The 15,364-nt window shown below is 37.4% G+C and overlaps 1 protein-coding gene across 1 annotated transcript; it reads right to left on the minus strand.

The window, feature by feature from the left end:
- Positions 1-1,019: 1,019 nt before the first annotated feature.
- Positions 1,020-15,364, minus strand: sacm1la (SAC1 like phosphatidylinositide phosphatase a). The gene is made up of 20 exons (XM_026289060.1): positions 15,283-15,364; positions 12,521-12,618; positions 10,791-10,865; positions 10,551-10,678; positions 8,139-8,288; positions 7,920-7,979; positions 7,805-7,838; positions 7,491-7,592; positions 7,326-7,411; positions 7,132-7,218; positions 6,920-6,988; positions 6,754-6,833; positions 5,587-5,685; positions 5,350-5,488; positions 5,013-5,082; positions 4,831-4,903; positions 4,661-4,754; positions 4,492-4,584; positions 4,269-4,326; positions 1,020-3,268 (listed from the first exon to the last, which is right to left on the minus strand). The coding sequence occupies exons 1-20, from the start codon at positions 15,309-15,311 to the stop codon at positions 3,132-3,134; spliced, it is 1,761 nt and encodes a 586-aa protein (XP_026144845.1). The 5' UTR covers positions 15,312-15,364; the 3' UTR covers positions 1,020-3,131.

The following is a 15,364-nucleotide window of genomic DNA, read 5'->3' on the forward strand; positions in this document are numbered from 1 at the left end:
ATTGTAACTCTAATACACTTAATGTATGCCCTCATGAAGGCCTGGAATCTCACAACATGTTAATATAATAGTTTATATAATTGATTACACTTATGTTATGACATGAAACGACACCGTTTGATTGAAGACTATACCTACACTGATCAGCCACAACGTTAAAACCACCTGCCTAATATTTAGTAGGTTCTTCTCATGCAGCCAGAACAGCTCTGATGCATTGAGGCATTGACTTGACAAGAGCTCTGAACATGTCCTGTGGGCTCTGGCTGTCTGGCACCAAGACATTAGCAGAATATACTACAAGTTATGACGTGGGATTGGATTTGTGGGTGCAGCACTTCTTATAGATGCAAAGTCGAATTGAGATCTGGGAGAGTTGGAGGCCATTCGAACACTCCTGGATGTTTTTTTTTTGTTTGTTTTTTTGCAGTGTGGCAGGTGCATTATCCACTGCCTTCAGGGTACAAACACCATTACCATAAAGATATCTATGTGTTCTGCAATGATCTTTAGGTAGGGGGTACATGTCAAAGTAACACCCACATGAACGCAGGACCCAAGGTTTCCCAACAGAACATTGCATACACATCCGCTGGCCTGCCTTCGTCCTCCTGCTGCAAGCATTTGCCCATGTAAACAACACACATGCACCTAGCCATCCACCTGATATAAAAGAAAATGTAACCTTCTTTTACTTTTCCAAGGTTTATTTCTGAAACACACACAATACGGACAGGGGTCAAGTTGTCCTTCTTTGCACCACTTTTGGTAGGTAGGCCTACTAATCAAAATGGCAAGCCTCTGGGTGGAAACAACCCCAGAAGACGTGCCATTTTAGAGGTGCTCTGACAGGTGCCATTGTAACGATAATATCAATTTTATTCACTTAACTTGTCAGTGGTTGTGGCCGATCAGCGTAAACCAAAGAACCATTTAAACCAACTCGGATCTAATTTTGTCCATGTGTATTTCAGCCCTATTAATAGCATTTGCATCAGTAAGAAGCGGGGCGAGTTGCATTTTATTGGTAGAATTTATTAAACATGATTTCATCAAGAAACCATCAGTTACAGTGGTTGAAATGTCTTTTAAAATGTATTAAATGACACCTCGATCATCAAAAAAACCAAACAATACCTAGATCATGAGCAATAGTCTCAATGTGGTTTTCATCAGAATTATAGACGTTTGAGACTGATAGACTTCTAAAGACAACGGATGTCTCACAAACTACTCCCTTGAGATCATGGGTGAGTACTGAATACTTCTGAATGAGCACAGTGATCAGAAATGCAACCGTAATGTAGAGGCATATGGTCTCTTAATCAAACAAGACCAGAGAGAAGGTTAAACGGGATTTAAAACACTGTCAGGATCAAGTCCAAAAACACAATTAATGTTGATACTCTGCAATTTAACACACTTGAACCCGAGTGCACTCTGGAAATACAACGATGCGGTTCATAATCTAGAGTAATGAAAGCCATATTCATAAAGCCCTGTGATGGAAGAATGGGATCAGTAACATCACTTTGATGGATCAGTAACTCAACCAAAAAGTGCTAAATCTATGTTGTTGTAAACTACACTGTACAGTACATGGTTGCAATGACACACACACACACACACACACACACAAATCTTAATTTCTCCCCAATGTACAGTTTACACATCAGATTTATACAGGTAAACATCAAACATACAGGATTTCATTATCAGAGTTCTGTTTCCATCCAGCCATTTTAAATCCAAGTTGAACTGCATGTTCTCTTGATCTTTGCACACAAAGAAAATCAATAAAATATGGCCCTTATGAATTTGATGCAACTCTCAGATGCTGCCCAGTGTTACTGCAGCTTGCATTAACACTTGCAGAGGACTAGAAAACACACATATAAAGGCATCACAGTCTACATTCTTTGTCAACTTTAAACCAAACCGGTGAGCATTCAGTTGTAAAGGTAGTAATGAGTTCTAAAGGAAGACCTAAAAGTACTGTAATTCATTTTTCAGTGTCCACTCCCAATCCCAAAAACACCTTGCTAAATGTGTCGAAATGAAAAGAAATTGGTGGGTTAAGGGGAAGGCATCTTGAAATGCACCATCATGCAAGTGAACATCAGCTATATGACGTTCTTGAAAGCCACTTGTCTAAATAATTTAGTTAAAAGCAAAAGCCGTCCGAATTGTCAGTGTAGTTTAAGGGAATTCAATTAAAAGTGTGACTCAATTTGACAGGTATTCTGATAGAAGTCTATTTCCGTCTAATGAACTGCCAGTGAATTGGTAACATTTGAGGAGAAGTGCAGTCAAAGAGCGACTTTATGTGCGCCATATCCGTTAGCGTTCATTGATCCTTGAAGAGACATAAAGAAGTTACACTGGAAAAGTGCTGTGCATATTTTTCTGTAAGCTCATAAAGAAACAGTGCTCAACACCACTCTCTCCCCCAGTGCGTCCCACAGCTGTCTAATCGGATCATTTATGAGAGACAAAACCCCATAAATATGCTGGCAGAACAAAAAGAAGCCAAATTAAAACCCAAACGGCCACTGCAAAGAACAACTGAAAATAAAACCGAGGCATAAGGCTGATTTCAGCACAGATTTGAGAGGACAGAGATGGAAACAACCGAAGAATGAGCCACCGATGCATCATGTAATGTTCCCTTGTGTAACAATCTAATTACAATAGACCTTCATTGATCGGTCAACCCATAGACCGGGCCATGGGCACACACCTGGTGTTCAATATCATAAAGCAGAAGCTCTAGAGCCAAAACAAGCGGTCGATTTAGATCGATCGCCAAATGGAAACAACGCAGCAGCGTTAAAGTAAGACACAATGTCCACAATGCACTTCCAGGCTGGGGATGTTGTGCAATCCATGTGTAATTCTGTGATGCAAGTACTATCGTTAAGGAAAGTTTGTTAAGTTTGGACACCATGTCCTATGAGTCAAAGGAAATTTGTAGTAACTGATGTAAAATGATATGGTAATATGCTCCATCTATGGGAGTAGAAATCAGTGAAGCTTGCTTTGCTTAAGGTTAAGGACAGTGTGGAGAGCAGGTCATTATTGAAGGAAAATAAAGAGGAAACAAGAGTACAGGAGGAAGGAAGTCTTAATATTCAATCCATCTTCTCTTTTTGGACCAGTTTCGGTGCGTCGACAAACTCCCGTCCGTTGACCACGATGACCGCAGCCGTAAGAGCACTGGCCATTCCCCAGAACAACACGTATGCCAGGGTCTCCGTCCACGTGTCACCTGACAGACAGAACCAGATCTATCATTCACAGACTAAACAGGCACTACTGTATGTACATTTTCCAAAGAGAGCAACAATAATGGAAGCGAATAATGATTAAAATCACTGTAACACACATCTCTTGTGGGTCAATGACATGTAAGGGTAAATTAAATGAGAAATCTAGTTTAAAACATGTCAAGTTCTTAAACATGTATTTTTGGTTTTCATGTTGGTTCCATTTAAATGTATATCAATATAAATATATATACATGCATTAAACCATGTGGTGTAATATTATTAAAGCTAACATTTTCTTTACATTCCACACATGTGAACTTTATTTAAAAAAATATATATTTAGACACAGTATATATAATTTTTTTCAACAGATCTTATTTATTAATATATAAATATCAAGCTTTTATGGAGTTGCACCTCATGACATGACAATATGAACTAACTTTGCATTAATAAAATATGATGCTTAATACTTTAAGAGACTTCTTGACCTTGACATGATATAATTATATTTTTTGTTTTTAATTTTCACATTTTGTTTGCACCCCATGTCTTTTTCTAAGTCACATCACACGTTCTTATTTTATGATATCAGGACATTTGCAAAGTGAAATTTAATTCTGAAATTAAAAACATTCTTTTTAAGTAAATCCATGTAAGAATTATTTTTTTTATTAAATAAATAAATGGATATTTGTCGGGGTAGCACCATATTTAATTTTTGTCAGAAGTACAGTGTTGTGCTTTAACATAAAGATTGTTCAGCTAAAGAAACTTCTTTCCAAATAAACCTTCAGTGGACAAAAACTCCATGAAACGGTTTTGAAAGTTGTGAAAAAGTGATCTAGAACCTGCCATTGTAAACCTTTGCCTCACAACCTAGCTGTAAAATTCAATTTGGCATCTAACCTGACTAGCGTCTATAGATTTGGACAAAACCGTGTCATGTTATTGACCCTATTGCTTTACTGCATGTTGTGCTATAATGCCAAACCTTACCACTCATTAGGAGACAGATGATGCACATGGAGAAGGCCACCACCATAATAACAGGAAGCTGTAGAAGATAATTATGAATATAAAATAAGCAGTGGCTGGTGGTGTTGAACTATTAAAGTGTTGACTGAATGAAGGAGCTTGGAGTAAAGTTTCTTCATCCCAGTAATGCGCTCTTTTAATTCGGATTCTCTCTTACAACTAGCAGTATGGGAAAAGCACTGACCAAGAGGAACTTCCAGTCCTTCTGCATGTGCAGAGGCATCAAGCTGTCGGTTTCATCTACTGTATAGTTCCCGAGGAAGAGATCGATGGAGTCCTGTGGGCAAAGCCAGCTACTTAAGATTCGATGCAGTCTGATTAAAAGACATAAAGATAAAATATTTCATACGCACTTGTCTGAACCCGTCTGAGAAATTGTTCTTGTAGTAACGGATCATTGAGTTCCAGCCGTCCATTACCAAGCCCCAGTGAGTCCTCTTCCCGGTTCTGAGGTCAAAGGTGAAGGTTACAACGGTGGACGCACACAACTGTGCTCATTCTGAAAGGAGTCTGGGATGAATACCTGGTGAAGTCGGTTTTCAATGCTCCGGTTCCTGCGTACTGTTTAGCACAAGCATTGGCATTATCTGCCCACGCTGAAAAAAAAAAAAAAAAAAAGGAAAATAATGAGGTTTCTTGCTTTATTTACTGTCTCCAAAACAAGAGAATTGTCTACTACGGGAATTTCTAGCAAAACAAACACACCGTTCTTATAAATCTTCTCAAAATCAGCCTGTTCCTCGATTTTCTGGCCTACGTGGAGGACGCCCATCCTCTGAAATGACATACAGCTCAAGGGGATGACAAATCAATATTTAACCACATTATTAGCAGATTTCTAAATGTCTCCAAGCAATCATAACCACATAAAAGTGTTTTACACTTCCTAAGCAGACCTGATGCAACAAGTTTCAAGTAAGTGGCGCTGACTGAGAGAAAAGCTGCAGAATTAGAGCCAGTCAGCTTTCTTGAGTGCGTAAGTGTCCTCAATTGCATCACACCTTAATATGCGTCAGACAAGCTAGTTGTGATGTGGCGTCACCTGTAGCTGGCTCTGTAGGGAGCGTCTGGCCAGCAGGCTCTGAATGACGTTGGTGCGGTCCAGACAGTCCATACAGTTACTGCGGAAGGTTCCAGACTGCTGGGACGTCACCTTCCCCTCTGAGCTCACCATGAAATACCTGCAGAATCAGCGTTCAGGAACCAGATCAAAGCCAATCAGTGACAGCATCACAGACCACAGTCTTTCCTATAGAACGGTACAGAAATGAATACGAACCCAAACTCCTCTTGCATGTCAGAAACAGCATCGACGAGAATCTGTAGGCGATGCCATCTCATCTTACTGCATTCTTTGTGGAAGTCAAAGGCGATGTACCTCAAAAGAGATTCAAGAGTCACTACACAGCAATAAAAAAAACAAATGGCAGATAGAAACAAGTGTTTTTTATAGTAATAATAAATGTTTCATATTAGCATATAAAACTGGTTTCTGAGGGATTATGTGACATTGAAAACTGGAGGCACGATGCTGAAAATGCAGCTTTGACATCACAGGAATTAATAACATTATAAATTCAAATAGAAAACAATATTTAACAATATTACTGTTTTAACCTATTTGATCAATTAAATGCTTTTGTGAAAGTAAGCCCACACTTTTAAAGTAACACCACACTTTTCCTTAATAAGCTGCATGGTTTTAGGCATACATTTTTTCTGTGCTGCACGTTAATTCTTTATCTTAAAGGGATAGTTCACTACAAAATGAAAATTATGTCATTAATAACTCACTTTCATGTCGTTCCAAACCCGTGAGACCTTCGTTCATCTTCACAACATAAATTAAGATATTTTTGATGAAATCTGAGCATTTTCTGACCATCCATAGACAGCAGCACAGCTGACACGTTCAAGAAAGGTAGTAAGGACATAGTTAAAATAGTCCATGTGACACCAGTGCTTCAACCTTATTTTAATTAATAAATATTAATTAAATTTTTTAATTAATAAATATTACGACTTTATTCAACAATTTCTTCTCTTCATTTCAGTCTTTGACATGCCTTCATGAGTACCACGACGCTTGCAAGTATTCTCACAGCTTCATTAAAATAAGGTTGAAGCACTGGTGTCACATGGACTATTTTAACCATGTCCTTACTACCTTTCTGGACCTTGAACGTGTCAGTTGTGCTGCTGTCTATGGATGGTCAGAAAATGCTCAGATTTCATCAAAAATACCTTTATTTGTGTTCAGAAGATGAGGAAAGGTCTTACGGGTTTGGAACGACATGAGGGTGAGTCATTAATGACATCATTTTTGGGTGAACTGTCCCTTTAAGTGTCTGCTCAAAGTATGTTCCTAGAAAGGGCAATAGTAATTGCCTTAGCAAACACCACTAAAAATGCATCTGTAGGAATTAAACGAACGAGTTTGAAGTACTTGATGAGTCCGTTCTCCATGCCATTGACCATTCTGGCAAAGGCCTGTTCAAGAGGCAGTTCAGATCCTTTCTGATTCACCTGCAGACAAAGCAATTATCTTCAACTATTTGACCAATCACACTCAACTGCAACTTTCTGCAGGTGGATTGAAAGATTGTACTCACCAAATTTAGAATCACTTGCTTGCCATAAATGAGAACCTGTGACTCGAAATGCCTCCTGAATCCATCCATCTGCAAGGATAGATAGATAGATGGACAGATGGATAGATGGACAGACAGACAGATAGACAGACAGACATATATACAGATAGACAGACAGACAGACAGACAGATAGACAGACAGACAGACAGACAGATCACATAAGTGGTCTTACGTGATTGAGGTCGGTGCTTATCTGAGGCTTGGGCTTGTACTTCAGGTTGGGTCTTTGAGACCAGAAAAAGGGCATGGAGCCTCGAGTCTGTGTAAGAGGTGAGTGAAAGAGCACAAATTAAACCTCTGAGGTGAATTCTGGGAGGACAACAACAAATATTAATGTAATAAAGGCCAACAGTAGTTTCCACCAACCTGCACAAAGGACGCCCGGGCATTACTGTACTGCACGATCTGTTCTGTCTCAACGAAGTTAGCAGCATGTCCTTCAGAGTCAATGCCTGAGACGTAGGAGAAAACTGGAAGATCTGCACCAAACACTACTGCGTATATAAGTATATTTGCTTGAACACATCTCACCTCTGACATAATATCGGACTCCGGCTCTGAAACAGCTCCGTCTAGAGATGAGGATCCACTCAAACACCTTCCCATTGATGCAGCACGGCTTCATCACAATAACTGAAGCAGTGGCTTAAGACTCAATAATCACACACATTTTCCAACTACTACTTATTTCCTCAATTTCATCCCAAGCAATTGTGTTTTTAGATTATGGACAATATTATCAACTAGTAACAATGTCATCTTTAACAGAAACCGTTCACACTTCATAAGGCGAAATAAAGTGAGCAACTTGAACCACAAACAACACGACATCTCTCAAAGGATACATCCGTGGATGACAGGAAATGCAAATTTATGGAGCTGAAAAAGGGGAATCAGTGACTTAGCATGCGCAATTTTCTCATAGGTTTAATGGTTTCTGAACTAGGTTTATTTTTATACCTCAGGCTGAGAGATTATTTCTCTTAAAAGGTTTCCATTCCACATGAATCTCTGGTCTGCCTGTGTGGAGACATGACAGAAGACAGGAATCATTGGAGAAGTTAGGGTTGTTTTGAAGGGTGTAATTCACAAACAGAGTAACCAAATGTCCTCGAGATGTTTGAAACTTCAAACAGCTCGGTCTCTCTCTTCTGCCATCACTGTCTTTGCTCTGCTCACCCTCTCCAGCAGACTCATCTCCTGGAAGTCCGGGCTGGTGTTGGACAGGCGCTGCTGGGTGTGGGTCAGGTCGTAGTCCGTGCAGAAGTAGAAACCGTCTGTGTTTAGGACATTGCTAAGCATGGACAGAAACGCCTTGTTGTCCTGCATCTGTGAGTAGGAAACAGTGAGTGAATAATAAGATCATTGGCCAAACTTGATGTGAACAGAAAGAAGACTAGGGTCATTGGTTTAAATCTTAATTTATTTGGGGCCTTTTCCTTTTTTATGGCATGAAAGTAAAATAATGACAGGACAATAGAGAGAAGATGGAGAAGTGGGATGAGGTAGGGTCCTGCAATATCACTTTGATATTAAAACCTGGCAGCCAATATTAAAATATTTCACAATATATCGATTTTTAATGAAAATGTGACTTAAAAAAAAACAATTTACTAGTGGAAAAAGTCCCTTTGGCAATGTCAAAACTATTGAAATAAATAAATGATTTAAATAAAAATATTTTTAATTTATTTTATAATTATATATAACTATATATTTATATATAGCAGATTAAAATAAAGAAAATATGCAACAATAAAGTATTATCATCATCATACTGTGTAACAACAAAATATATTAATTTGATAACATTAATTATTTTATTAGATTGTAATATTTACATTATTTAAATTATTAATTATTATGGTTTATTAATAATTATTTTACTACTAATAATTACCCTAACAACAACAATACATTAATTTGACAACATTATCTTAATATCTAAATTATTTGTAATTATAATTGTTTAAGAATAATTATTAATACTACTAAAAATAAAGCTACTAATTTGTTTGCATGAATAATAAAATAATAACATTATTTAACGGAAATAGCATTTTGACTTTCTCTTTTTAATAAAACACTTTAAGTTTAATTTAAATGGATCTAAGACAACTAGCAAATTAGTATTTTAATACAGAATTTAATACAATACAACTAGCAAAAATACAGAATCTCTCTCACGAACACTTCGGCCGGGTTTCACAGACAGGGCTCAGACTGAGAAGCCAGGATTATGTCATACAGTAGTTCACTTAGAACATTGAAGTCATTTTTATTAACATGCCTTAGAAAAAAACACTACTGGTTTTCATCTTGAGACTAAACAAAGGCACTGATATGTTTTAAGATCAGTCAGTGTGGGTTTCCTTCAGTAGAAACAGTTCAGAATTACACTTTAGGCTTAAGTCTTATCTGTGAAACCGGGGGTTAATGTGTTTGTAGCATAACTAACTGCTAAACCAAGATTTTGACAAAAGGAAGTGGTTTGACATGTTCAAAAAAGGCAGTTTAAAGTCGAAGTGCATATCATGTATTCAAAACATGCATGCTCATGAGTTAATCTGCTCCAATGCATAACACAACGCTCTTACTTTAGCACAACTTCATTCATACTGAAAACAAGCTTTGCTCCATGTGCAGGTGCCAAAACTAAGCTCTCAACCAATGCCAGGCCTTTCAATCTCAGCATATGCTTTCTGCATTAAAAGGATCACGCTCCACTAAGCTCTGGAGTGGAACAGGAAGACCTGAATTGATTCCTCCTCCAAGAAGAACCTGGTCAGCAGAACCATTTGCCTTTATACGCAAACTCGTCTCTTACTGCAGTTATTCCCTTCTGCTCAACTCCGAGCATATAATTACATGCAATTCATTATGAAAATGTCACAATAGTCAACACAAAAAAGATAAAGACAATTCATGCAAGGAATCGTCACCTTCTCAAAAAGGTGTGGCACTTTCGTCCAGGCAAGAAACATAGTTTAGACAAGTATGCAGACATTGCCGAGAATGCAAAGCGCACTTGCATCTTGTTATTAATTCGTTTTCTGACACATTCTGGAACTAAACTAACCAAACTAGTGGAGCTAGACGCATTCACTGCAGACCTCATGCGCTTACATTGAACATTCCGACAAAAGTCGAGATGTTTGGAGTGCTTTAATGATCTAGTTGTTTGCAGTCGAGCCTCCCGTGTACTGGTTTCAACTCGAAACACTTCCCATGTCCAGTACTGGTCTACTCACAGGCTGCATCCAACGCCATTTCAGCCGGAGTCTTATCCTCACTAAATAATGCAGCAAGTATACAACACTGTAATGAGATATCGCTGTGCTCGAGCCAATTTTGTGCACACCAAAATTCATAAGCCGGGGGTGAATCTGCTGTGTTGTTCATACAGTACTTCTGAGTAAGCTTTAAATGGAAAAAAGTCTTAAAAGTTCAGAGCAGGAAACCTTTGGTTATGATTTAGAGACGCACTGGGCAACTGATCAAACAACGACTGACATTTAGAGCCCACTTTCTACTCGAGGTGTCACAAACATCAGCATTACACTGAAGGTTGAGGTTAGGGACTTTGATGACCTGAAAATCTGTGAGGTGCAATATGGTCTTCTTATAGGAAATCACATCAAACTCCAGCGCTTTCCACACAGTGTGGCCAAACAGGTCGCCCACTTTCCTTTTCCGTGTGACGACTATGAGGTACATCCCTGTAGAACCCAAAAAAAATAAAGCGTCATGGTAATCAAAAAGAAAACGTCATATTATCAACGTTCCGAATTCTATGGAAAAATCGGAACATCGTAAAAACATAGAACCTACCAGCCACCAGCCGAATAGTTCCCATGATTCCACAGATGGGTCTGGTTACGCCTGATGGGGGGATGTCCTTAATACCTTGAAGAGGAAAAAACATTGATGCACCATTCACATTGCGCATTTAATCTACTCCACTGCTTTGATAAGAGGAAGTAACAGACCTGTGCTATTCCTGGAATAAACCTTTATCAAAAAACCACAGCAACTACCTCAAACGTAAAATGTCACACTGACAATACTGATGAAATGTCACCATTAAAACCGAGAACTACAACAAAGTCCAAATAGCTGCCGTAACTCTTCATCGACGGCTGTGTAGTCTGAAAGGGCTGATTCCCTCATTAGTCGTAGTGGTTCAGAAACGTCAGATCACAGCTGCCCAAACTAGAAATCTTTCACTGCACTTTTCCACACGGTCAGAGAAATGAGCTGCTTAACCTTCAGAAAATGTTCATCGCCAGCCTCGGGAAGACAAACTATAATTTAAATGAGCGGTTTTGTTATTCTATTTACTTTTAGTAACTTTTAGTTACTGTTCTTTGGGACAACATCAAATATAGTTTAAAGGGTTAGTTCACCCCCAAAAATGAAAATTTGATCATTAATTACTCACCATCATGTTGTTCCAAACCCATAAGAGCTTCGTTCATCTTCTGAACACAGATTAAGATTTTTTTTGATGAAATCCGAGAGCTTTCTGACCCTGCATAGACAGCAACACAACTGAAACGTTCCCAGGCCCAGAAATGTAGTGAGGACATCGATAAAACAGTCCATGTGACATCAGTAGCTCGACTTCAATTTTGCGAAGCTATGAGAATACATTTTGTGTGTAAAAATAATTTATTTAATGATTCTTCTCCCTGAGTTAATGTCTTGTGCCGTTTTGGAGAGTACCATGACACACGGGTGCGCTTTCCCCAGAACATAATCAACGTAATCAGAGATGTTCACGTTCAGGACAAAGCACGTACACGCTGAATGTAAATGTCCTTACTGTGTTTCTGGGAAATATTTCGGTTGTGTTGATATCTATGGAGGGTCAGAGAGCTCTTATATTTAATAAAAAATATCTTAATTTGTCTATATAGGTCTTAAAGGGTTGGAACGACATATGGGTGAGTAATAAATGACAGGATTTAATTTTTTTTCTTTTTTTTGCATAATAACACTTTAAACATTGTAGTTTTGCAATAGTCAATAAATAAACATCACAATTAAACATAATTAGACATAATATAACACACAATTTGGGGATGTATTTTAAAAGTCTCTTAAGCTCTCAAAGACTGCATTATTTGATCAAAAATACAGTAAAAATATTAATATTTTGAATTATATTTACAATTAAAAATTACCGTTTTCTATTTGAATATATGTTAAAATGTAATTATAGCTTCATTTTCAGCATCATAACTCTGGTCTTCAGTGTCACACGATCCTTCATAAATCATTCAAATATGCTGATTTGATGCTCAAGACACATTTCTGATTATTATCAATATTGAAAATGGTTGCATTGCTTCATATGCTTGTGAAAACTGTGATATTTTTTTCAGGACTCTTTGATAGTGCAAAAGAACAGGACTTAATTGATGTAGAAATCTTTTGTAATATTTGAAGTGTCACTTTTGCTGAGTGAAAGTATTAAGTTCTAATCTGTAATTGTAAAAGGGGCTATTTGCATTCAGGACGAAATGTGATCGCGTTTCTTACCAGTAGTCAGGCCTTACCTGCGAGGGTCATCTCGGTGGACACCCTATCAATAACCAGCACGTCATTAGCTCCATCATCACAGGCCTCAATGTAGAACTTCTCAGGTGTCGCATGCCTATGAAAAAAAGATGAAAAAAAAGTTTTATTTTCAACAAATAAACCTAACTCTTCTGATTAAACAGAACAGTAAATCTATTCTGACCATTTTCTTACTGGGCTGCGAAACACTGGTTTTTCCAGTATAACACAAGAGGTGAGGGTTTGGCTGGTTAGCATTTGACAGTTAGCTGCATTATGCAAGCAAATGCCTTTGAGATTATGGTGAATGTTATAAATAGCACTGAATAAAGAAACTGTATATGCAACACAATCAGCTTTTGAGTGGTGATGATATCAATAAGACAAAACAGCGTCAGAAACATAATCAGAAACATCTCAGACCATCTGGAGAGAGCAGATTTTCAGCAACGTCATAAATCAGAACTGCTTTGCGGTTTCAGTCATGCATATTTTTAAGTAAAGTTTAGAGAAAATAACAGATAGACATTGTCTCATAAGTTAAGTTTCAGATCTACAATCTGAGAAGCGTGAGAGTCTGTTTCAGTAACAACATCGTACATGCTTGTCCCACTTTAATGGCCGGAGTCTTCCTTCCTTACCAAAATGCTGAGCAGCCACTTTCTGTGCACCACTTGATGAGTTTGCAACGAGGAAAGGGTGCAGCGTCTGCATGGTTAACCTCTGCCCCATTAACCATGACTGCATAATAGGTCAATGGAATCTATCTCAAAATATTCAAATTAACTTGATGGCTCAGTTTGGTTTCATGGCATCTCCAGTTCTCTGAGGCTTCTGATCAGGTCATGCAATTAAAAACAACACCGATGTTCAACTCTACCCTGCAATTTCATTTTGTTTTTATTGCTACAGTGGTGGCAGATTCGCATCCCTTATAGATCTGTATCTAGTGTCTGTATATCACAAATCACAGGCTTTATGAATTATGTGCTCCCTCTCAGCAAATACACTGCGTGCAAGGGTTTCTGGCTTATTATAAACTATGTCATTATAGACAAGTCTTTCTCAGCTGTAATACCATTCTGTTTATCGTGCAAGAGGCCATTCATAAAACTGAAGGGCTTACTGTATCACTACCAAAAATTACAAAACAGGCTAATTACATAATTAAAGCAAGATACAAACAATCATTAATAATTTGGTATTTAGTAAGCAAAATAGTAAATCTGTAATATAAAAAATAATAGGCCATAAAAAAAGATGATTAAATAAGAAATACAAAATACATTTTAAGAACAATATTTTTTTGCATTATGATTTAATTGTAATAAACATAATTTATTATAACTGTATTGCAAAAAATAACTAATTCTAAAAGTAATTAAAAAGATACAATATTAAAATTGTAAAACATGTAAAAAAATAATAATAATAATAAATATATATATATATGTATATATATATCAGTATTTTATTATTGCAGGTTTTTTAACGTGAAAAGTCTCTGAGAAGCCGAATGTTAGTTTCTGACATAAAAAAATTAAATAAATCAAAGTGATGCACCAAAATATCAGCAATCAGCAATATTCAGCAGATATATCAATAAAAATGTGGTTGAATTACTAATAATAATTATTTACCTTGGGAAACCTATTCAATGTCCAGAAACTCATCAGTTAGCTAGAAGAAAAAAATTCTAGAAAGGAGCATTTTGCTAAATATATACACTATATACTATATACATATAAGTGTATATATTCATTTTATATACACTAAGTGTACATATTCATTTTATTTTTACTTAAACTGTTAGTAAGACTAAATGTATGTCTGAGGAAAAAAAAAGTTTTTAATTACAGCATCACTGTTTTAATGTTTAATTACAACAATAAATTAAGGCATCATTAAAAGTCAGCGCAAAAACATGCATGCGGTTTTATTTCCCCCCGTTTTTATTTGAGCGCTGATTATTAAATAAATTTGAACTAATTGATTAATAACTGAACTTCAGTTTCCGTTTTAGGCTAAGAAAAATAGTTTTGGTGCATCACCAGTAAACCTTTCTTTTCCTTCCATTCAGTTGTCATGATAATTAATGTCACTGCAAAACAATCCAGGTTCTCAGAACTACAGTAGATGTTCAGAAGCCGGTGACTCAGAAAGGACACCACTGTAACTCATATCAGTATCCGAGCGTCTGATAACTCAGTGTCATGATGATGCAAGCTGTGGGCTGGAGACATTCCATCAGGTTCCCCTCCCTCTCAGCGGTTCAACTCAGTACAGTTTCACAATTTGTCAAATAATCAGATATTAATTGTGCATGGTTGTACAGTATGCCATACACTCTTGCATTGTTTTTATGCATACATAGCTGGAATAATGTTTGACTAAATATAGCCTAATATAGGCACTGTTTAGCATTATCTTTACACTGATGCCTCTACAAAACTGCAGCATTGACTCAGTGTGCTTCAGCTGACCTCAGCATCCTAATGCATAGTCCAAATAAATACCCATAAACAGATACTGTCCAGACTCAGATCAATGCATCATAGCCCGGCGAGCTGCATAGACTCACTGGGTTTTGAAACACAGTCAATCTGAACAGTGTCTGAATAAACTGCACTGTACTATACTGTAAGACCTCTGACAGCGCCCACAGACGCTTCCATTAAAAGAGCTAGGCTTCATTAAAGCGAAATTGGGCGCCGTTCGTGTTTCTATCTGTCGCTGCGCTCGAATAAAAGTTTAAACTTACAGGTTGAACCTCTCGTATGCAGTAGCCATCTTCACTTCCGTGTTTGCACAGAGTGCCGTGACGTATTTGTGGGAGTGGCGAC

This window comes from Carassius auratus, chromosome 19, assembly GCF_003368295.1.
Source record: "Carassius auratus strain Wakin chromosome 19, ASM336829v1, whole genome shotgun sequence".
Classification (NCBI taxonomy): domain Eukaryota; kingdom Metazoa; phylum Chordata; class Actinopteri; order Cypriniformes; family Cyprinidae; genus Carassius; species Carassius auratus.